Source organism: Amblyomma mixtum, chromosome 1 (assembly GCF_055824585.1).
Source record: "Amblyomma mixtum isolate Tamu chromosome 1, ASM5582458v1, whole genome shotgun sequence".
Lineage (NCBI taxonomy): Eukaryota > Metazoa > Arthropoda > Arachnida > Ixodida > Ixodidae > Amblyomma > Amblyomma mixtum.
Window position 1 is genome coordinate 141,574,665 of NC_143012.1, and position 22,859 is coordinate 141,597,523.

A 22,859-nucleotide genomic window follows, 5' to 3' on the forward strand; every position below is an offset into this window, starting at 1 on the left:
CGTTTCCCCTATGTACGACGCCGGGCATACGGAACACGGAATTTTGTACACGACGCCCTGGGCCTTTTCTCTGGGCTGCCGGTTTTTTGGGCGGGGGAGAAGGCGACCGATAGTGCTGGTCGGTTTGTGCGTTGTCAGCACCCCTTCTTTTCCGAGAATGCGACCGAGCGTCTCGCTCACGCCTCTCACGTAGGGGATGCAAACACGTTTCCGCTTCTGGCATGCGTCTGAGGAAATAATAGACCGGATTTTGTTTTGCCTTTCTTGTTTCCTGATGATGCGCCGGATGAATGAGCTTGGGTAGCCGTTCTTTTGGAGGTCAGAAATGACTCGGTTCTTCTCCTTCCTTTTATCTTCACTTGAGGAACATATGGAGTCGGCTCTCTTCAGTAATGACGTCACGACAGATGCTTTGTGCGGGATGGGATGGTTCGAATCGAAATGTAGGTACCGTCCTGTGTGGGTTGGCTTCCTGTGCACCGAGGACTGCAGGCCTTTGTCGTGCCTTGTAAGTAGGACATCCAGAAAAGGCAGGCTGCCCTGCTGTTCATGTTCAACAGTAAATTGTATGGCCGGTTCAACTGAATTTAGATGACTCTGGAGGTTTTCTATCTCTGAGGTTTTCACCACACAAAAGCAGTCGTCTACATAACGGAGGAATAACTTTGGCTTGGGATTAAAGGAGGAGAGGGCCCGGCTTTCGACGTCTTCCATGGTTAGGTTAGCCACTGTGACTGAAATTGATGCCCCCATAGCAGTTCCGGTTGTTTGCTTGAAAAATTCTCCGTTGTAGGCTTTTGTGTGGTGAAAACCTCAGAGATAGAAAACCTCCAGAGTCATCTAAATTCAGTTGAACCGGCCATACAATTTACTGTTGAACATGAACAGCAGGGCAGCCTGCCTTTTCTGGATGTCCTACTTACAAGGCACGACAAAGGCCTGCAGTCCTCGGTGCACAGGAAGCCAACCCACACAGGACGGTACCTACATTTCGATTCGAACCATCCCATCCCGCACAAAGCATCTGTCGTGACGTCATTACTGAAGAGAGCCGACTCCATATGTTCCTCAAGTGAAGATAAAAGGAAGGAGAAGAACCGAGTCATTTCTGACCTCCAAAAGAACGGCTACCCAAGCTCATTCATCCGGCGCATCATCAGGAAACAAGAAAGGCAAAACAAAATCCGGTCTATTATTTCCTCAGACGCATGCCAGAAGCGGAAACGTGTTTGCATCCCCTACGTGAGAGGCGTGAGCGAGACGCTCGGTCGCATTCTCGGAAAAGAAGGGGTGCTGACAACGCACAAACCGACCAGCACTATCGGTCGCCTTCTCCCCCGCCCAAAAAACCGGCAGCCCAGAGAAAAGGCCCAGGGCGTCGTGTACAAAATTCCGTGTTCCGTATGCCCGGCGTCGTACATAGGGGAAACGAAGAACTTCGCGGAAAGGATGAACCAACACAAAGCGGACGTCCGTCACATGAATCGTCAACGCAGCGCCGTGGCCGAACACTGTGAAGGGTGTGACCACCCAATTGACTTCGACAGCACCATTGTATTGGAAACGGAAGCTAACCCACGCAGGAGGCTTCTACTCGAGTCGTGGCACATACAGCAAACACGAGAGAATGTTAATCGTTCCCTGGGGACTCTCCCCTCATCCTACGTCCATGGGCTGCGGCCATTGACCCGCAGGTCCTCCACACAGGGGCTTAAAAAGCCAAGCTGCGCTCGCCCGTAGTCACACCGTGAAGAAGGGGCCGAGCCGGTCCCGAAACGTCGTGTTTTTCCTGTATTTTACTTGGTTGGCGTCACTTACCTTCTCCTAACATTAAATTTCCCAACCAGACAGACTTCTGTCGAATGTTTTCTTTTGAGTCTATTAGAAGGTAGACATCTTTCTTCAGTACGCTGTTCACGCAAAACCGGAGATTACCGTCCATCTTCACATGAACTACGTGGGCTGCCCAGGGGCGTCCGATAGATGGATGACGTTGGCGCGAAGCATTTCTTCCACTTGGTTCCGGATGAGTTGACTTTTGCACGTCGAGACACGGTAGGGGCTATGGGGCAGGAAGTGGGTGTCTTCACCGGTTATAATGCGATGCTTTGCAACCGATATTCGTCACGCCTTTGAATAAGCAAAAAAAAACTTTAGCTCTGAAGGAGACTGCAGATCTGGTCTTGTCTTTCACCGGGCACCGCTTGGTTGATGCCGGAGTATCGCGTGCGATCTTCCTTAGGTGAATCTTCAGAGATTCCAATGGAGAGGACCTAGTCGTCTCGAAGGCCGAATAGATCGTCTAAGAATGCAGTCGTGGTTGCTCTGTTGACGGGCCGGTATTCATAGCTGAATTTGTCATTGCCATCATTGCCGTCATTGCTTGCCATTGCGGAAATTAGTTACCCCTTGTGATGTCGATTCCTCGGTCGAGAAGCAACTCCAGTTGCCTTCGAATATGGCGTCAATTTTCTCGGCTTTCCTTGCACCTACAGTGACCATGACGTTTGAGCTGGGTCGGTTGCTTACTTGTTCATCAGGGCACTCAGCGGAACGTAATGTTTCAGGATCATCACCGAAGAATGGCTTCGTTCGTCGAAAGCCTGAGAAGGTTGGATTGATAGTCAATTATCGTCTGGTGCTCACTAAGGAAATCCATGCCCAGTATGACGCCGTGGGAACATCGCTATAGCTCTACGAAGGTGACAAGATAGGTATGTCCGCTGACGGTCAGTCGCGGCGTGCTTCCTTAAGATGGTGTAATAAAGCAGTCTTCTGCTGTGCGGATTCGTGGGCCGTCCCAAGAGCGCGTGACTTTCCTGAGCTACGCAGCGAATGTTCTCTTCATTACCAAATAGTGTGCTGCCATGTCAACCACAGCAGTAACTTGGAGCCGTCAGTAGGAACTGCCAGGTCGGAAGGTCACTCCTTCGAACTACATGTACAGTCTTTGTCAAAAGTAACCAGGCTGCATGGTTTGCTTCTAGCTCGTACAGTGTAACCCGTACAGCTTCCCTGAAGCTGAAATGGCTGTTAAAAGTAAGGACGGGGGGTCTTCTTACCTTCCAACAACTTTTGATGTTTAGGAGAGTCACAAGGGCTCCACTATACAAGCTAGAAGCAAACCATGCAGCCTGGTTACTTTTGACAAAGACTGTACGTCTCTGGGGAGATAACGGCTTCGGCGGGTCGGGCACGTCGATGTCGGTTTGCATGCCAGCATTGTCATCTCGAAGCTGCGTCCGGCCACTTTCGGGCTGCACTTCGTTCGCGTAGTCGTCGTAGTGGATGGGGCGATGCATTTGGTCGTCGGCACTAGAGAATATTGGTCGGCCAGCAACCTCACCTCCGGAGGTTGCTTTCTTTAGTTTCCCCTTCGGGGCGCGGCCCGACTTTCTTCCAATATCCCCTTCGTAACTCCTGCCTGCAACGAAAAAGCATGGTGTGGGCGGCGATGAAATTCGGAACAGGTCACTCGATGGCATAAGCTCTACTTCACGTATGTAGTCGTCGATCTCGCGTGGTCGTTGGCGGGGGTGGGGCAGTGGGGCATCAAATGAGATGCTGCGGGCGTCCATTCCTCAGCAGAGGCAGTGCCGAGGAATGCGGCTCAGCGGCGGCGCTCATTGCATGTTCTCCAGATGTGTGTTTTCCGTCGCGCGGGTGGTTGGACGCGCGGGTGGTTGCGTTCGATGGGGTGCTACATAACGCGTCTGGGGCAGGTTGACGGGGCACTACTGACCGCGCACGGCGGCGGCGTGCTTCATGGCAGCGGGCTCCGCTGTGCGTATCGTCTTTTGCGGGGCGCCAAGCGTTTGTTGCTCTTCCTCGCGGACGTTGTTCGTTAATACAGCAGTATAAAGGTGGGCTGGAGACGGAATTGCCATATTGAAAAACGGCGTGATGGAGGACGGACGAGTAGATACGAGACAAGCACAGCACTGACTAAGCAGTGATCTCTTGCTTCAGAAGGCAATATATTTATAAGCAAGATAAAACCGTACATGCTCAACAAGTCCCGGAAGGTATAAATAAAAAGGTTAACGAATAGAACCTTGCCAAATACACGTGCCCTCTTCCCTAACACAGCAGCGAAAACGCAAGTAGAAATACATCACCACAACGTATGCAAAAATCAATCAGTAATGCCTTGCGAGCGTATATCGCAGAAACGCCGCACATTTTTATGCAAGCTCACTGAGGGTTTCGCTACACAAATTTCCCCTTTATCTAGAATAGGAAAAGCTTCCACCAATTCACGTGACACTTGGTTTCGGTTAGAGTACAGTATCCGCGAGCCCTTCAAATATGGTCGGCAGCCGCAATAGTCTCGACAGGCACGCGGATACTGTACCACGGATACTGTATATACAAGGTTTGCGGTAGAGGCTAGGGTATGCCGTCTAACTTCTGTCGAAGGTCGTTTCGATCGCCGACTCTTCAGCAGCGAACTCACCACCTACTACGGTTGACAAACGGAGTGTTCACATAGAAGCAGGTGCCATGACGCCGTGATGGCCCTCCCAATGCTGCCGCATTAAAACCGGTGCTTGTTTTCGATAGTGTGAGTGATGCGACGATGATTGGACACCTGCTCTGTACACATGCACTCTTCGCCGCCTTGATGATGTACCTCACCCGCCGATCTCTGAGCAGGATGGGCGATAACCTCTCTTCGCTCGCACAAGCACGCCTCGCGTAGGCTGAGTCCGTCGCATAGTCTGAGTCGCGCATTGATGACAAGGCAAGCTGTGATGCTTTCGTTTACCCATGAAGAGAAAAATATGGCCACTGTGTTACCTTATATGAAAATCTGTGCGAATTACAAAGGTTTTTTTATGCTTCGATTGCGCACTTGCATAACCTGCGGTTTCATTCATGAATAAACAGTTTGAAGTCTGCAACCGAGGTCTACTTTTCGTTTCTATGTCACCTGTCGTGATTTATTTGCACCGGCCTACCTGTTATTGAAATGAATCAGCTAGTTCGCTAGAACGTTCGAACAAGTCTAGTTGGTTGTACGCTAACAGCAACACTGTCGATATACTATGTACATTTCAAAATGCGCCGGCGTAACATCTAGTGCACTTCAATGAAATTAATTTCGCCTAGTCGGGTGGAGTCGACGCGCGGCACGGTGCAGCCACTGCCAAGTCGTAAGTTCCACTGAGAGCGTTGTAGTACTGAAGAATTGGCAGGTAATCGGTATGTCTTCTAGTATCCTGAGCCGCCGCAGTGGCTCAGTGGTTATGGCGCTCGGCTGCTGACCCGAAATACACGGGTTCGATCCAGGCCGTGGCGGTCGAATTTCAATGGAGGCAAAATTCTAGAGTCCCGTGTATGTGCGATGTCAGTGCACGTTAAAGCACCCCAGTCGGTCGAAGTTTCCGGAGCCCTTCAATACGGCGTTCCTCATAGCCTGAGTAGTTTTGGGCCGTTAAATCTCCATAAACCAACCTTCTAGTATCTTGCACGATCATAATGTTGCCTCGATGCTGAAATTTGAGGAAATCGGTGACTTGATGTGGCCTAGAAAAGGTCGGTGGCTACTAAAAGCCACTTAATTCATCACAAAATATTGAGTATGAATTGAGGCGCCGGACGAAGCATGAGCTATATAAGTATGGTTCCGGATTCGCACTTCTAGATATTGATAATATCGACTGCACCCTGTTCAAAAAGCAGTTGAGGTTCCAGAAAGAAGGCATGAATGATTATTTCAGGGCATTGTGCCTGTTGGTACAAAGTGGGCGTGCGCAGAAAGTAACCCCGCTAGGCCGCGACGCACTGTGCCTTGCGCTGCGACGCTTAGCATATGCGAAAAGATGGTGCGACTTGCAGAAAATATTGCGGCTTCGGCATCTGTTACATGCAACGTCGAATCACAAGTCATCAGACACGTTCCAAAGATGTTTGGACATCAGCTTAGCGATTGTAATGACCACCTATGGCTGACTTCTTCCTTTATCAAGGAACTCGCAGACGAAAGTCTACGTCGTTTTTTCTGCTTGTACTGCACTCTGTGTACAATAAACTGCATTTCCGCTAACTCTGATACAAAAAAAAACAAGCAGCTCTTGCAGTCCACCGCAATGAAAACAGCCCAAACTTCACGAAGGACGCAGAAAGGAAGGACAAGACGCAAGCGCAGTGTCTCGTTTGCGCTGTTTTCGTTCTGATGGAAAACGAACTAGTTCGTGATGTGTTCTTGCTGTCCACGTTAAACGCTGAACTCGTTTGTGGGTTTATTTTTGTGTGTGATGCGTTGTTTTCAAATGAGGATCTAGTAAAAGGAGGCAGTGAAATCATCTGTGCACTTTAGCAAGCATATATAGTGTGATTCGGCGCGCATAGAGCTATAGGGCAGCCACCCTGAAGACTTTGGCTATTACTGTTCACTGCTGGAGCACTAAGCATTCCAACACCAGGCCAGCATTCTGCCAGTGAAGATTAAGTCCGAACAGTCTTCTGGTGCTGCTTCCGTCTATAACAAAAGTTGTGCTGATATACAGGGTGGCCAAGCCATAGGAGGTAAGCGATCCATGTATGCAACATTATTCCCCAAATGAAGCTGAAATTAGCGCAACATTTATTTCATCTGTAGGCACTCCTCTTTGGGTGAGACAAGATTATGGCGAAGTGACTGCGTGCACGAGACTAGTTACTTTTCACAAGCACACACTCATTACACCTTTCTATCCATTGCGAACGATGCTCGAGTAAACATACCTCTCAGCCAGTTTGTTCAAAGTCTGCGGATGACTGCACTGCGCGTGTATGTTAGGCTTTTATACACAATTGAAACAAAACTTGCTTCAGTGTTCTGATTTAAAAGAAAAACACATTTTGAAATAGACCCGAGAAAAGCTATACAGGACAGGCGGAAGGTGACATGGTGCTACCTCTGCTGCATTACGTGCTTGCGCTCTGTTTCACAATATTGTCACGTAGTGGTGACTGCAGTACGGCGAACAGGAAACCAGCGAGAACGTCTTCGAAACGAAACTCTTTATTTGGACTGACTTGCGCCCGCAAAGAACTGAATCACTCGGCGGCGGCGTGGAAAGAGAAGTTTATTTTGTTCTGTGTTAACATAAAAAATACAAAACAAAACAGCTGAACTCAATGCTCTGATTAGTCAAGCACATGCGCAGTGACGCAGCACTGAGCACGTAAGTAAGGCAGTAAGAAAGCCGACACTCGACCGCCGTGCAGGACGAAAAAGTATGTCGACCATTTGCGCAAAAACTCAGCCTCGCTCATTGACAGAGCGTCCACGCATGCTTGTTCAAACAGGTGCGTGCGGAGGCGCTGCAACATTGGAAACATTGTTCTTTGCGGACGCCCGTTTAAGGAAGCCACTCAACGCTGCCGCCACAAAACGAACATGCCGACACACAAGAGCATATTTTTAAACACTTCGGGTGAACTGGTGCGCGTTTCCAGGCGGGTTAAAAACATGCGTGACACTAATATCCAAAAGGTGCGCGCAACTACACACTCAAACATTGCGTGCTGCAAAGTTTCAAGGAGACCGCACTGCGGGCATCGGGCGGAGGGCGCCACGCCCCACGCCGCAAGGCGGTCTCTTGTGGGCAGGACCCGCTAGCCTCGCAGCCAGCCGAAGTCCCTGAAATCTGCAGGAAGCGCAGCTGAGGTCAGTTGGCGCCAGCGTGCCCGTCTCGTTTTCTGGAGTTGTTCGCGGGTCAGCTCAGCGACCGTTAGTGCTTCACACATCCTGGAGGGCGGGGTTTCATCAACATCCAGATCGGGCAGGCTGGCAGTCAACGACGCCAGTGTGCGACTCACGTTAACGAAAAATGCCGGCGGCTGCTCGGCTGTAGGGCCAACCACGTGTTGTGTAAAAAACACGTTACGCGCTCTACCCAGAAAGTATGTGAGGAGTGTTCTCCTGGGGTAGTCTGGGTTGCGTACAAGATCTCGTACTCCTCGCAAGGCGAGCGCATTGCACATGGTGTGAATGCAAGGTATACTAAACCCACCCATGTACGATGGAAGGCGCATGAACATTCGTGACACAAGTTCGGTTTTGCCCGCCGAAACGAAAGAGCCACAGGCCGAGGTTAGCCTGCGAGCAAACGTGCGCGGTGGGTTTGCGACGCGGGCGACAAAAAAAGATGCGGCTAGGATTGTAGACTTAACTACATAGCTGCGCTCTGCCATTGAAAGGCGGAAAGTTTACGCCACCGAGAGGCGTTTCTCAGCATTCGTGCGGAGGTTAGTCCAGGTTTCGCGGGCTACTTCCCCGCTGGCGAGGAACACTACTCCCAGGACTTTCACTCCCTGCACCCACTCCACCTCGCCCGCAAGGTTCGGTGTGAAGGCGCCAAACCTTAGCGCCTTGCTTTTTCCCTGCTCAATAGGGCCCCCGATATCTCGCTGTACTCGAGAAACAGCCGCGAAAAAGCAACAAGCCTGCTCGGCGCTCGTCGAACAAAATGCCCACCGCTGTCGGCCGTGCTCTTTTTAAAGCCGATAGCGAATCTTCGAGATAAAGCTTTAGAAGTTACTAGAACATTCTGGCACAAACTAGAGTCGGCTCCGTCCGGATGCGATCCATCGAGATAATTCTAGGCGCGTCTTGCGTCACAAACGAAGCGATAAAGCGGCGTGCCGGCAGCCTTGAAGCATGAACAAATAAACACAACAAACAAGCGCTACAAAGACTCGCGGCATTACTCCCCTATCGAAGAAGCATCGCCTCGATGCATTAGAAAATAATGCGGCTATCAACAATCAAAAACGGATTGTGCAAAAATAAACACCGACTGTGGAAACACGGCGTCCTTTAGCGTGCCTGATAGGGCTTTAGGCGTACGACATGGACTAGTGCGGGTCGTACGCGGCGTCGCTGGGATGCAGTCATTTGGTCAGGGACGACTTCATAGTCCAATTCACCTATAGCCGACGAAGAACCTTTTACGGGCCGAAATAGCGTCGCAAAAGCTTTTTGCTCAATCCTCGGCGCCGAATGGGCGTCCAAACCCAGACTCGGTCTCCTGGCTTGTATTCCGCGTCGCGTCTTCGTAGGTGTAGCGTGTGGCATCGGTCCGCTGCTGGTCTTTGATCCTTAATCGGGCAAGTCTTCGGGATTCTTCTGCGCGTTGTAGCTGGGCGGCGACGTCGACCTTATCTTCCTCGGTAACGTTCGGCAGCATGGCGTCCAGCGTGGTCGTGGCCACTCTGCCATGGACGAGCCTAAAAGGCGTCATCTGGGTGGTCTCCTGCACTGCAGTGTTGTAGGCGAAGACTACGTAAGGCAAGATGACGTCCCAGGTCTTGTGTTCGGCATCGACATACATGGCGAGCATATCGGCGATGGTTTTGTTGACGCGCTCGGTCAGTCCGTTGGTCTGCGGGTGGTATGCAGTTGTCCTCCGGTGGCTGGTTTGGCTGTAACGCAGGATGGCTTGCGGCAATTCCGCCGTGAATGCTGTTCCTCTGTGAGTAATGAGCACATTGGGGGCGCCGTGTCGCAGAAGAATGTTCTCCACGAAAAATTTGGCGACTTCTGCTGCTGTTCCGGTGGGTAGGGCTTTTGCCTCGGCGTAGAGGGTCAGGTAGTCAGTCGCTATAATGATCCACTTATTTCCAGATGTTTATTTCGGGAACGGGCCAAGCAAGTCCATGCTGATCTGCTGAAAGGGCCTTGAGGGGGGCTCAATGGGGTTCAAAATTCCTGCTGGTCGGGTTGGAGGGGTCTTTCGTCGCTGACAATCTCGGCAGGTTCTCACATAATGTGCGACATCGGCAGACAGTCGGGGCCAGTAATACTTGTCTTGAATGCGGCGGAGGGTGCGAGAAAACCCGAGATGTCCAGCTGTCGGCTCGTAGTGTGAGGCCTGAAGAACTTCTCCGCGCAGACTTAGAGGTACAACAAGGAGGTAGGCTGTCTTGTTCGCTGCAAAGTTCTTCTTCACGAGGACATCATTCTGTAAACAGAACGAAGACAATCCTCGCTTGAACGAGGCGAGGGGTAAAGAAACCTTGCCTTCCAAGTATTTCATGAGGCATTTTATCTCGAGGTCCGCGCGTTGCTGTTGTACAAAAGAGCTGGAGCTGATGGGTCCCAGGAAGGCGTCCTCATCGTCGTCCGGCGGCGGTGCATCTACAGGGGCTCGTGACAGCCAGTCGGCGTCAGAGTGCTTACGTCCGGACTTGTAAGCGACGGTTACATCAAACTCCTGGAGCCGCAGGCTCCATCGAGCAAGGCGGCCGGAGGGGTCCTTCAAACTGGCGAGCCAGCACAGTCCGTGGTGATCGCTGACCACCTTGAACGGTCGTCCGTACAGGTAGGGGCGGAATTTCGACGTAGGCCAGATGATGCAGAGGCACTCCTTCTCAGTTGTCGAATAATTAGCTTCGGCTTTGGACAGGGAACGGCCAGCTTACGCGATGGCCTTCTCCACTCCGTCAATTTTCTGAACGAGGACAGTGCCTAGGCCCACACTACTTGCGTCGGTATGAATTTTAGTCTCGGCGTTTTCATCAAAGTGCGCAAGGATCGGTGGGGTCTGTAAACGGCGCTGAAGTTCCTTGAAGGCTTCTATTTGCGGCGCCTCCCATTTAAATGGCACATCTGCCTTTGTCAGGAGGATCAGTGGCTCGGCGATGCGCGAAAGTTTTTTACGAAACGACGGTAATACGCGCACAGTCCGAGGAATCTGTGCACAGCTTTCTTATCGGCCGGTGGCGGAAACATTGCGATAGCAGCTGTTTTCTGCGGGTCTGGGCGTACTTCCTCCTTGCTAGCAATGTGGCCTAGAAACAGCAGCTCTTCATAGGCAAAGTGGCACTTCTCTGCTTTCAAAGTTAGGCCGGATGATTTTATTGCGTCTAGTACTGTTCGAAGCCTTTTTACGTGTTCCTTAAAGTTCGAGGCGAAGACAACGACGTCTTCTAAATATACCAGACAAATCTGCCACTTTAGGCCGGCCAGCACTGTATCCATTACTCGCTGAAATGTAGCTGGTGTGGAACAGAGACCAAATGGCATCACCTCGAACTCGCAGAGTCTGTCCGGCGTGATGAACGCACTCTTTTCGCGATCTCTTTCGTCGACTTCAATTTGCCAGTAGCCGCTCTTCAGGTCCATCGATGAGAAGTACTTAGCGTTCCACAGCCGGTCCAATGTATCGTCGATGCGGGGGAGGGGTAGACATCCTTCTTCGTAATCCTGTTCAAGCGGCGGTAATCGACGCAAAACCGAAGGGTGCCGTCTTTCTTTTTCACTAGGAGGACTGGTGCTGCCCAGGGGCTCCTTGATGGCTGGATAACGTCGTCACGAAGCATTTCCTCAACTTGTTTGCGGATAGCTTGGCGTTCTAGCGGCGATACGCGGTAGGGGCTTCTTCGCAGTGGTCGGCAGTGTTCGTCTGTGACAATGCGGTGCTTGGCATGCCTGGTTCGTCGCACATTTGATGCTGATAAGAAGTAATCGCTGTACTTTTGAAGAAGACTGCGTATTTGGTCTTGTCTGCTCCGTGGTAATGCTGGGTTGATATCAAACGTTGGTTGATGGCGTTGGTCAGATCGTTCTACGGGTTGGTCGGGTAGGGCAAATATGTCTCTGAAGTCTGCCAGCTCGTCGAGGAAAGCGATCGTTGTACCTTTGTTTAGATGCCGGTATTATTCGCTGAAGTTGGTTAGCAACACCTGGGCTTGGTTATTTCGGATTTGGGCGACTCCCATTGCGACGGCCAGTCCTCGATCCAGGAGTAGCTGGGTGTTCCCCTCGATGACGCCTTCGGCAGTTTCGATGTCTCCAGTAATTATGCAGGCGACGACACTTGATCGGGGCGGCACGCTCAATGCTTCGTACAGAACGTTTAAGGCAACGTGATGAGTCGCTGTCGTCGCTGCAGATATGGCTTTGTCCGTGGAAAGCTTGATCGACTTAGATCGAAGGTCGATGATCGCTCGATGTTCATTCAGGAAGTCCATTCTCAAAATCACGTCTCGCGAGCATTGCTATAAGATCAGGAAGGTTGTCGCATAGGTTCTTCCGTTTACAGTAACTCTTGCGGTGGAGCCTCCTAACGGCGTAATCAGGTTGCCACCTGCGGTGCGGATCAGCGGGCCATCCCAAGTTGTTCTTACCTTCCTGAGTCGGACAGCGAGTGGGCCGCCCATGACAGAGTAGTCAGCTCCCGTGTTGACCAAGGCAGTAACTGCGTGACCATCGACCGTAACTTCAAGGTCACTCGTTCGCGTTCTCGTATTGTACGTTGTCTTCGGTGTCCGATCTCGGCTTAGTCGAGTAGTGAGGCTGCGGTGGGCGTACTCCGATGTTACTTCACTGGGCAGCGGTAAAAGCTTCAGGTCTGGCCGCGTCGTCGTCGTCGGTGTTGTCGTCGTAGTTGAGGCATGGTATTGCGTTTTCGTTGGTGGAGGATCTTTGTCATTGCGCTTAGAAGCAACCTCACCTCCAGAGGCTGCTTTATTCAGTTTAACCTTCGGGGGCTGGGGGAGCGTCCACGCACGGCGTAACCTCGGCTAGGAGATACAAAGCGCGGGGACGATGGCGACGGGGAACGTGATAGGTGGCTCGGCGATGAGTATTCTTCCCGACGCAAAAACTCTTCGATTTCGGCTGGTCGCTGGCCGGGTCGGGGTCGTGGGGCGTCGTAGAGAACCCTCGGATGCCCTGTCTTCTGTATGGGCAGTGCCGGAGGACGTGACCGGCTTCGCCGCAGTGGAAGCATAGTGGGCGGCGCCGGTCAGGAGTTCTCCACTCGTCGCATTTCCTCGGCTGTGTGCGACGGTCGTAGGACGGGCGGGTTGGGGCGAGAGGGCGGCGGTACAACGCAGCTGGCTGAGGGCGATAGGGGCTTGGGTCCCGTCGTCGAGGTGCAGGACGGCGCACAGCTGCGGCGTAAGTCATCGCTGGGGGCTCCATAGGCTGCGTGGTGGTCGGCGTCACACCCAAGGCCTGTTGAACTTCATCCCGGATGACGTCTGTGAGCGATAAAATCTGCGGCTGCGTTCCCGTTGGCAGCAATCCTCGGAGCTCCTCTCGAACAACTTGACGGATAACCTCCCGCAGGTTATCGTTGTTAGTGGTGTCCAGGCAGTTTGCTGAGAAAATGCGCTGCTGGCGGTCATACTGGCGGGCTCGGGTATCAAGAGTTTCTTCCATAGTGGATGCCTCTTGTACAAATTCGGCGACGGTTTTCGGTGGGTTCCGTACGAGGCCCGCAAAGAGTTGCTCTTTAATTCCTCGCATAAGCAGCTTGACCTTTTCTTCTTCCTTCATGCTCGAGTCGGCACGCCGGAAGAGACGCTTCATCTCCTCAGTGTATACTACAACGGTCTCGTTTGGTTGTTGTATGCGAGACTGTAGCAGCTGCTGGGCTCTCTCCTTTCTGACGACGTTTGTGGAAGTCTTGAGAAGCTGCTCCTTGAAGGTTTCCCAATCCCTAAGGCTAGCTTCCTCATTCTCAAACCAGATTCTTGCCGGTCCCTCCAAGGCGAAGAATACGTACCTAATTTTCATGGCGTCGTCCCAGTTGTTAAAGAGAGCCACACGGTCGAACTGCTCCAGCCATTCTTCGGGGTCGGCGCCAGGCGAAGCGTCGAAGGCTGGTGGCACCCGGGGCTGGTGAAAAATGATTGGAGTCGTCGTCTGGGGCAAGCTCATGGTGGACGTTGCTACTGGCTTTCGCTTCCGGGTAGGGTCCGGCAGAATCCCGAACTCAGGTGCGTCGCCTTGCAGACGTCGGCTTGCGCGGTGGAGTGGACTAAGGTCCTGCGGTAAATGACTCAGAGGGATGGCGTCACGGCTTGTAGGGGGCGTCCGGTACATGGAAGGCTACCCAGCACCTCCACCAGATGTCACGTTGTAGTGACGGCCGTCCAGCGGTCAGGAAGACACCAGAAAGACTTGCAAACGAAGCTCTTTATTTGGGCTGACTTGCGCCCGCAAAAGAACTGAATCACTCGGTGGCGGCGTAAGCAACAAGCGTGCTCGTCAATCGTCGAACTACGAATGCCCGCTGCTAGCGGCATCGTTCAATTTAAAGCCGGCAAGAAAACTTCGAGATAACAGGTCGATATCATCTAGAGTAATCTGGAAACACGTAGATGCAGCTGTTCATGGCTGTGAACAATCAAGATTAGACCGGTCGCTTCTCGCGTCACGAACAAAAATGATAACCCCCCTTTTCTGCGGCTTTGCGCGAACTAACGGACGCTACAATGATACGCTGCAATATTCTAGTGTTGTGCATTGGACATCATCGTCTACATCAACTTCCATCTGCGGCGCGGAGATCAGATCAGCTTAACGTCAATCGGAGCTTGATATGAGTCATATCATCGCCAGACGTGCCGACGACCCAGGAAAGCAAAACCATGAGCCAATAAACACCTGCTTTCGCATGTCTACTCGGTTTAACTACGTTAAAACCCTACCACTTATTTCGTACTTTCTGTTCCCCCTCTCTCCTTCGTCCCTTCCCTGAAGGCTCGTTTGAAGTGTATACTGAGAAGAAACAGGTACTCGTCATTTTCTCTGCTTAAAACCACTTTTTCACTTAGCGGGCTTCCCAAACACTCCGCCGCAAAACAGAGGAATTATTTACGAATATAGATAACGCGAAGCGCGAGAGGCTTCTTAAAGTATATCCTGTATTTGTACACAGCATGTATTGCCTCATGCAGTATGTATTCAAGGACACTGCAAGCATGCTGCTGCTGTGTGCTTATTTATAAATAACCATGAGGAACAGTCACGAGAAAGAGGTTCGTTAGAGCGAGCTCTACTACTAAACCCTGCTTAGTGAATTACAACGAAAACTGATCAGAAATAATATTACACGTCTAGCATACCAAACATGTTTAGCGAGAAAAAGAGATATTACTTGACCCTGCGGACAGCAGTTATCCGTGCTTGGCCTCTCTCGGTCTCGTACCATTTTCCAGGAAATCGGTACAATTTCACGGGTGGCTCTCGGCCCTTGGTGTTCAGAGAACTATTGTGACAGCCCACGACACAACAGTTAGTTTCTCCACTATTTGAACGTCGCGGAACTCCAGCCATAACTCCCGGCGAGAGGCAATACCTTTTGTGCACCGGCGAGCATTACTACGGCCGCTTGATGCAAAGCGCAAAGCGAGGTGCGGCCCGCCACGTCGCACAGAAACGGCGTCTTGAGCCTAGTTCTCCGTGCGCGCGCCGCGGCGCCACTGCTCGGGGACAACTGCTCGCAGAGAAACGCCGTGACTGCTGCGTCGATACGCCCGTTGCTGGCTGTCTGAGGGCGTAAAGAGTGCGCTGCCTAGTGCCTCATTGAAGACTGCATTTTGAAGTCGGCATTTAAAGCGCGAATGTCACAAGCCACCGCAGCAGGTGGGAATCCCCCTTCTAGTGTATGCCTGAACGCTGTCCATAACGGCCGCCTATACTATGCACGACCGGGCCAGCGGCTCTACCTCAGGATGTAGCGTTAATGCTCCTGAAGCTTTCATTCTATTCTTAAGGCCTTTTATGGCTCATGACTCACCAGCGTGTCCGTCCGTCCATGCGTCCGCGGCAGCTGTCAATAATGGTTACTTGAAAAGTCAGTAATGATAGTTAATGGTGTAGTAGTAGATGTACGAACAGTAATGATTATTAGTTAATGATGCCTACTAAACGCGAAGACAGCGCACGCGCAGTGCCGCCATGCGCAATCCTCAGGTGGTATAAAACCGGCGCATGTGCACTGACGTCAAAAGTTTGCACAGTGGTCGAATCACCCAGAGATCTCCCAGTTGCTCTCTGAACGTTGATCGAGGAAGGATGCCGCCCGCGCGCGCTCCAATGTCGCCCGCTACGCAACGCGCTTGCGATGCCGTACGGTAGCGTTCAAGAGTCGCCAAACGATCTTCAACAGTTGCCAAGCAGAGGGCAGCGACAGAGGCGGTTAAAGGCTTTGGCCTCTTCGCACTTTAGATCGTCAAAGTGCTCCCCTGATTTTTATTCATTCCTCGCTACCCCATGTAGACGGTGAATGAGACGGACACGCACAGCTGGTTACACGCAGTAGATTTCCGCTTCGTGTCACGTCGAATTTTTTCTCTTATATGCACAAGTTATAAAAATATAAAAAAACTATAAAAAAGAAAAAAAAATTATTATAGCTGAAGTTGTGGAACTTCATAAGCCCACCTGCAGCCGAGAAAACCACAAAGTACTTGACACTTTTATTCCATGGTCATACAAAAAGGAAGGAACAATTCACAGATGAAGAAACTTCCTTGACCTTCCTTTGTGTAGTCATTCTCTCTAAAATGCAAGGAACATTCCAGAGACCTGTTGCTTGGCACCCACTTGCTTCCTTTCCCTGTCAGTCCTTGGCGAGCGATATTTTCAGCCACGCTTCTCGACGCTGTAGTTCGGAGTAAAACTCGTGATATCTCACAGTTGGCTGTTTTCTGGAGTTTTTGACGGAAAGTGGCACACAGCAGATGCGCGGCATCGTGCCCCATACACGTCACTGACCTCCAAACATGCATGCGCGAAGAGCCCAAAGCGTGCACGGCAGACACGAGGCAAACACACATTCACGCGCACACGAAAAGTACAAATCCAGCACTGCAGACGCGAGGCAAACGTGCTCACTCATGCGCACAGCAGAAAATCCAAAGAAAGCACTGCAGACATGAGGAACGTGAGTAGTGGTAGTAGTGGTTTTATGCGAAGCATACTACTTTAGCTACCACTTCAGACCTTCACCGTGGTTATGCGCCTCCAAATCACGTGATACATGACGTCACACCACGTGACACGATGACGTCACGACAGTAGAGAAACGGGGGCCCACCTCGCGCCGTCGCTGTGGTTGTGCGCCTCCAAATCACGTGATACATGACATCACACCACGTGACACGATGACGTCACGACAGTAGAGAAACGGGGGCCCACCTCGCGCCGTCGCTGTGGTTGTTCGCCTCCAAATTACGCGACACGATGATGCTTCGCATTCTCCAGGCTTAACCAAGTTAAGCCTCAGCCATTTTTTCTTTTGCATTGAATATGGAAGGCAAACGCGGTTTTACACGAGGCAAACGCGCTCGAACACGACGAAGCAAGGAGCGCTTCGGAAGACCACTCCCGGGAAACCGTGCGACTTGTCCCCGAGCAGTGGCGCCCTCACCGAAAACAGCGGCCGCGACTGTAACTCCGCCAGGACATGCTCAACCATTGTCGGCGGCGCGACGTGGCTGGCCGCACCTCGCTTTGCGCTTTGAATCAAGCGGCCGTGGCAGTACGGCACGTGCACACAATGAAAGAGAGAGTGCCAGCGGCGCGAGCAGCACTCGCGTACCAGTCGAGACGCGGCCGACTGCGCGCGCTCCGCCTGCGACGTGCCCGGACAGAAACGCCAAAATGACCGGCAGGGAAGAAGCGGCGCAGGTGCAGTGGGAGCAATAAAGTCACTGGAACTGTATTGCTCCCACTGCACTGGAAGTCACTGGAAGAGTTCAAGTGACTTTAGGGAGCAAACTTCAGGTGCGCTTTTTCAGTTTTAGCCTCGCTCCCAGCGCGCCGAACACCGCCATGCTGCTTTCCTCCTCTCTGGCTGGTTCGGAAAGGTGTCCGTGCGTCCCGAGCGTTCTCTGCGGTTCTCTGTGTTTACTGTATGCGGTTGCTTAGCTGTAGTAGCGCGATTTGAAAGTATGTGCGATTAGCTGAAACGAGGTCTTTGGGAAACCAGTGCGCAGTCGTCTGCTGTTCAAACAACTACAGGAAGCGAAGGCGACTTGAAGCGGAGCAGTGTGAGGAACACAGAGAGCCACGACGGCAGTGCGGTTGCGGGCTGTTCCAGCTACACATACCTTACACGCGAGCACCTACTGCTGATGTCGCTATGTGTCGTCTGTGCCCCTTGCTAAATCAAAACATAAGTAATAATTTGGGTAAATGATGCAGCAGCACTGCGGGTTACGTGAAACATTTCTGTTATAACTGCCGACACTGGCGACTGATTATTAACGAGAACGGTACTGTAAACATAGCTATTTGACAGTGCTTGACAGCCATGATGCATTGAACAAATGTCACAGCTGTTTGCTTGCAGTAATTATCTGATAAACCAGCAGTACTTAAAAAACTGAAGGCCGCAGCTTTGACGCGTCCACCTTACGTCCTGACACCACATGCTTAGACCAAATACTGTTTTCAACTGACGCCATAATGCAAAGCGCCGATTGTTTAAATAAAATGTGCCTATTAGGGACGTGCAATTCGCAGGCACGCAGTGCCCACCCGACCACACGCACGCGCTTTATCGCTCTTTCGGCATTAATCAGCGACCGCATCCGTGACGGACCAAGCAGATATTCCCCTCAGGGACTGTCACAGCAGGTGCACCGGCTTCGAGTGTATAAATTACATCGCGTTCGAAGGCCAGATGCCTCTCTACTACATCTTTTTCCGAGTTTAGCGAAGCGGCAGACGACGCGAAGCTCCAAATCCAGTTTCCTCTGTTCCTGCGAACCTTTGCTTCGACGCGCGGCGCCGATGGATGCACTGGCGCTCCGAAGAGCGCTGCCGCACACTCGCATGTTCAAGCTAAGAGTGGACCACCCTAAATTTGCACGCATCACCAGTTATTTTATCGTTAGTATGAAGTAATAAATTTATGCAAAGCCAAAAGCCGCAACAGAATTCTGTGCGCTTATGCGCTCCAGCGGTGCCTTCTCCATGTAAGCACTACAGAAAATACCGTTTTTTAGGACAGTGCAGGGGGAAAATGCAGTGAAAGACGCGGTCGAACGCAGTTTCAATCTGTTCGTGTCACCGGCGCAACGCAGAGCAGACCGCTTTAGCGCTTGACAGCAACACTGCTGTTAGCTCGGAACGGAACGGTTTTTCTTTTATAATTATAACTACAACATAGAAGCGCTCAGAAAGTTTCGTGCTCGCATTAATAAATGTCGCCATTATAGATACCAGAAAGCTGTTAAATGAATTGCGCACACTTGCTTTGAAGCGCACCTTCAATGTCGATTTTCGGCACAACTTGCAGGGAAACGTCCGCGTCGCCGCTCGTCGAAGCACGGGCCATTTTGTTCGCAGTTGCTCAGTGGATACAGTGCAACACTTTGCAGGTCAAAATCATGCAAAAATCACCACTCAGATTAGGCTGGAAAGCACTGCGAGTACTCGCTGCCTGTATTGCAGCGGCCCCACCCAAGGTAACATGGCGGAAAAATCGGAGACGCAAGATGGCGCTGCTGTTGAAAGATGGCCGCGCGCACGTGAAAAAGGTCTATACGCTGGCTTGTCGCCTCACTCAGTAGTATAGTGTGGCAAGGCAATAGATCTCCCTTTAAGGTATGGGTCCGGGCTAGTTGGAAAACCGCGTTTGACGTAAAGCGCGGAGAAAGACACGGACGAGTCATCAGGACAGGCAAGCTCTCATCTCCACCGCTGTCATCAAGAGGGGGGAACGTAAACTATATGAAATGCATGCCCAGAAACACGCGCGACGAATTTTAGTGATGCAGCTGCGTGACGCCAACGAAATGGGCCTTTTTGCTTTGTAGTGGAGACAAAAAAGGCTCCTTTCTTTGGGGTCACGGATTCAGTCGCGATTTCTTTGCTTAATGGGGCATAGGATGTAGTTACGCCGCTAGGATTTCGCAGTGAGCTAGCGAAAAGAGGCAGAGGGATGGGGGGAGGGGGGTTAAAATGCCTTCGTGACATAAAGAAAAGAAATTGACCAAAACGCTTGCAGACAGCTCACATACTCGCTTACCAGCGAGAGCGCGCCTAAATAATATGGGTGCCTTACTGGGAAACGCCTTTGCTGTCAGATTCTTCAGGAAGCGCTCGGCAAATTTGGATATGGCCGGGCCAGTTTTAATCCTCCCCTGCCCTTGGCGCAATTAACTGCTGGACGATTACAGCTTTCCAGGCCTACGTCATCGGCGCACATGCTAGTCTCTACAAAACACGCGACGTCTCACAGCATGGTGCAGAAGATTCTATATGCACATGAAGCTGCCGCACAATGAAGCTATGAGGGACTGTTGTGTTTCCAGGTGTTCTGCTCACTCTAGATAAGGGCAGCGGCCATTTCACTTTGCTCGGGGAAGAGGGCGGAGAATTGGGAATCACTGGTCAGGTGAGACGGCTCTCAACCCACAGAACTCCAAAGTATGCGAGACAAGGCATGTTAAATGTTTGCAGTCCATAGCAATGTTTGCTTGGGGCGGAGTTATAATTAATGCGCAACATTACATTTCATCCCCTTAAACTTCTCTGACTTGATTTCGCGGCGACCGGGAAGCTGTTTGAATGGCACTCTTTGGCGAATGTGAAAATATTGCTCGAAATAAGTAATCCTGTTTGTTTGCAAAGTAATGAAATGTAATGCATCCGAATATACAGATTCCATTGGAGTATGCAGCGCCCGTTGTAAGAATGTAATGAACTTGTCACAAGGCGCCGAGTTTCCAGGCAGATTAGCTGCGAAAAAAGATATATTTTTCCGTAACTAAATTTGATTCACTTGTTAAATAATCTATGGCACCACTCTGTCTTGGGAAGACACCAAATTTGTGGAATTTCATGTGGTAGAGGCAGTTTTCCGTTCGAAACAGCCCGCCGCCGCATAGCTCCCAGCGTAGCCCAACGGGAGATTCCGACCCAACATGCCTCCGTTGAGAGCGGTGTCCTCACCCTGAAGGCGGCGCTCGCGATTGAGGCACCTTCCTTGGCCTGTAGTAGAAGCGCCTTCATGCGGCACCCACTGAAAATCCCTCTCGCAATGTACGGCGCTGGCGAAGCAGATGGCGCAGGTGGCGGACCGCGCACAGCTTATGCGCCGCGTGATAACGTGGCGAGAAAGGGTAAGCTGGCACCGAGACGCCCGAAGAACGACAGGAACGTCTCGCGAAGAGACGCCGCCAATGACGGCGAGTCGATGCCGAAATGTCAGCAGACGAAACTGCTTTCAGTACGTATATCCTGGCCTAGCTGAGCTAAGCCACATCCGATTTTCAACTATTGCTGTTAGGATCATAAATTATTAACAGGTGTGCAGCCCACCGTAAGTAATATCCATATAAATTTTTAGAACTTCAAAAAGGTGGCTGCCCTCGTCGCTGTGGACCATCAAATTTTGGCTACATCGTGCCAAAATATTTGCGCTTTCGAGAAGCCTGCAGGCAAAACAAATCCTCAAGAGCACGTAATTCGCCGAAAAAAGGCAAAATCTGTTGTTGTTGTGGTTTAAGACTTTATTTGTGCGCAACTTTAAAAGGGAAGGGTGATGGGATCAGGCAGACGGGAGCCCCTGAGCCCCGGCGGCCTCCGCAGCCCACTTGCATGGCGCCACTTGGACGGCTGGATCTGAGCTGCGCATCAGTGCCTCCCACTCCTCCATATTTTCAATGTTGCTCTGTCGTTTGGGAAGATTTGAGCAACCCCACATCATATGCGTGAGGTTGCCTGGCTGAGGGGAGAATTTACATGTACCCGTGTACTTGTCTGGGTAAATGTGCGAGTAAATTGTGGGATGAGGGTACGTATTTGTCTCTAAGCGGCGCCAGGCGTTTTCTTGGGTTCTAGTTAGGGTTTTGTGGCTGGCAGGATATTGCTTGCGGGCCAGACGGTAGGCTTGCGTAACTTCCTGGTATGCGGTCAGTACATCCTTCTGAGAGCTACTGCCGCTTCCGTTGGGTCACAGCGCCGAGGGAAACCGGGTTTTCGAAATTCCAAAAACTTATGTGGACATTTAACTTCTCACACCTGTGTTTCCACTTACCATGATACAGTGTGTTTAAGTGATGCAAATATAAAGACAACTATGTGTATACGTATCGTTTTATTTTTCACTGCTTGTTTCATGCTTTTCAATTTGCTGGTGAATTTGTAATACATCATATGTGCACTCATATTGTTTTTTTTCTTTCCCCCTACACTAATGCCCGCAAGGGCGCTGTAGGCATGTAAATAAATAAATTTACCGTGGGCTAGACGCCCCTCAATAATGAATGAGCCTAACAGTAATAATTCAAAAGTTATCGACTAAATATCAATTAACCAGCCCGCTAGTTAGGACGTCTTAGCTGTATCCTGGTATGCTATACCGCTGACAATGCTCTGGCGAAAAATGCGTAACTAAAGAGGCCTATTTCTACAAATTAGGCAAAATCTTAGGTGAAACGCCCTGTATATAGGCAAACGAGGTGTATAAGAATGTCTGAAGTGGCGGAGTTCAGCTTGCTGTGTATGTCATACTCCCTTTTGATGGTGACACCGTTCTCTTCTAGCCATCGCTGGGATGTTTTGTACCATCTGCGAGTTGATACGCACACACACAGACGCACTCTCGCGCATACTCACACAGACAAACGGCGCCGGCTTTTCTCGTGATGCTTTTCTTTAGGTTTGGTTTATAATGGTTTAACATCCCAAAACGACACAGGAAATAAGAGACGCCATAGTGAACGGCTGCGGAATTTTCGACCACCTGGGGTTCTTTAACGTGCACTGACATCGCGCTGTAAGCGGACCTCTAGAATTTCGCCTTCATCGAAATTCGGCGGGCGATCGAACTCGCGTCTTTCGGGTCAGCAGCCGAGCACGATAACCACTCAGCCACCGCGGCGGCTAAGTTTTTTCGTTATGGAATGGGAGTGTTAATATTTCGGCATTAAAAACCCGTTTACGTCTGTTTGAGCTGGCATCCAATCTTGAGCCCTTCGATGCCTTAAAATTACCTTTACCAGAACAGCCAATACGATGGAGCTCTGAGTTTACGATTTAGTCATGCAAAGCAAGCATGGTGCAAGCTGTACGCAGTACGTAGGCAGGCAAAAAATGATCGTCCTCTCGGGCAAGC

General features: G+C 51.1%; 2 protein-coding genes across 2 annotated transcripts in view; both read right to left on the minus strand.

Moving 5' to 3' along the window:
* Nucleotides 1-10,971: 10,971 nt before the first annotated feature.
* LOC149367769 (uncharacterized) lies at nucleotides 10,972-20,752 on the minus strand. Its single transcript, XM_089575330.1, has 3 exons — nucleotides 20,693-20,752; nucleotides 12,887-13,768; nucleotides 10,972-10,989 (listed from the first exon to the last, which is right to left on the minus strand). Exons 1-3 carry the CDS (start codon nucleotides 20,750-20,752, stop codon nucleotides 10,972-10,974), a joined length of 960 nt encoding a protein of 319 aa, XP_089431456.1.
* Nucleotides 20,753-21,290: 538 nt separating this feature from the next.
* The window catches only part of LOC149367770 (uncharacterized), a 31,661-nt gene continuing 30,092 nt past the window's right edge, over nucleotides 21,291-22,859 (minus strand). The window contains exon 3 of the mRNA XM_089575331.1: nucleotides 21,291-21,413. Coding sequence (XP_089431457.1) covers nucleotides 21,291-21,413 — 123 coding nt within the window. The remainder of the gene's footprint in view (nucleotides 21,414-22,859) is intronic.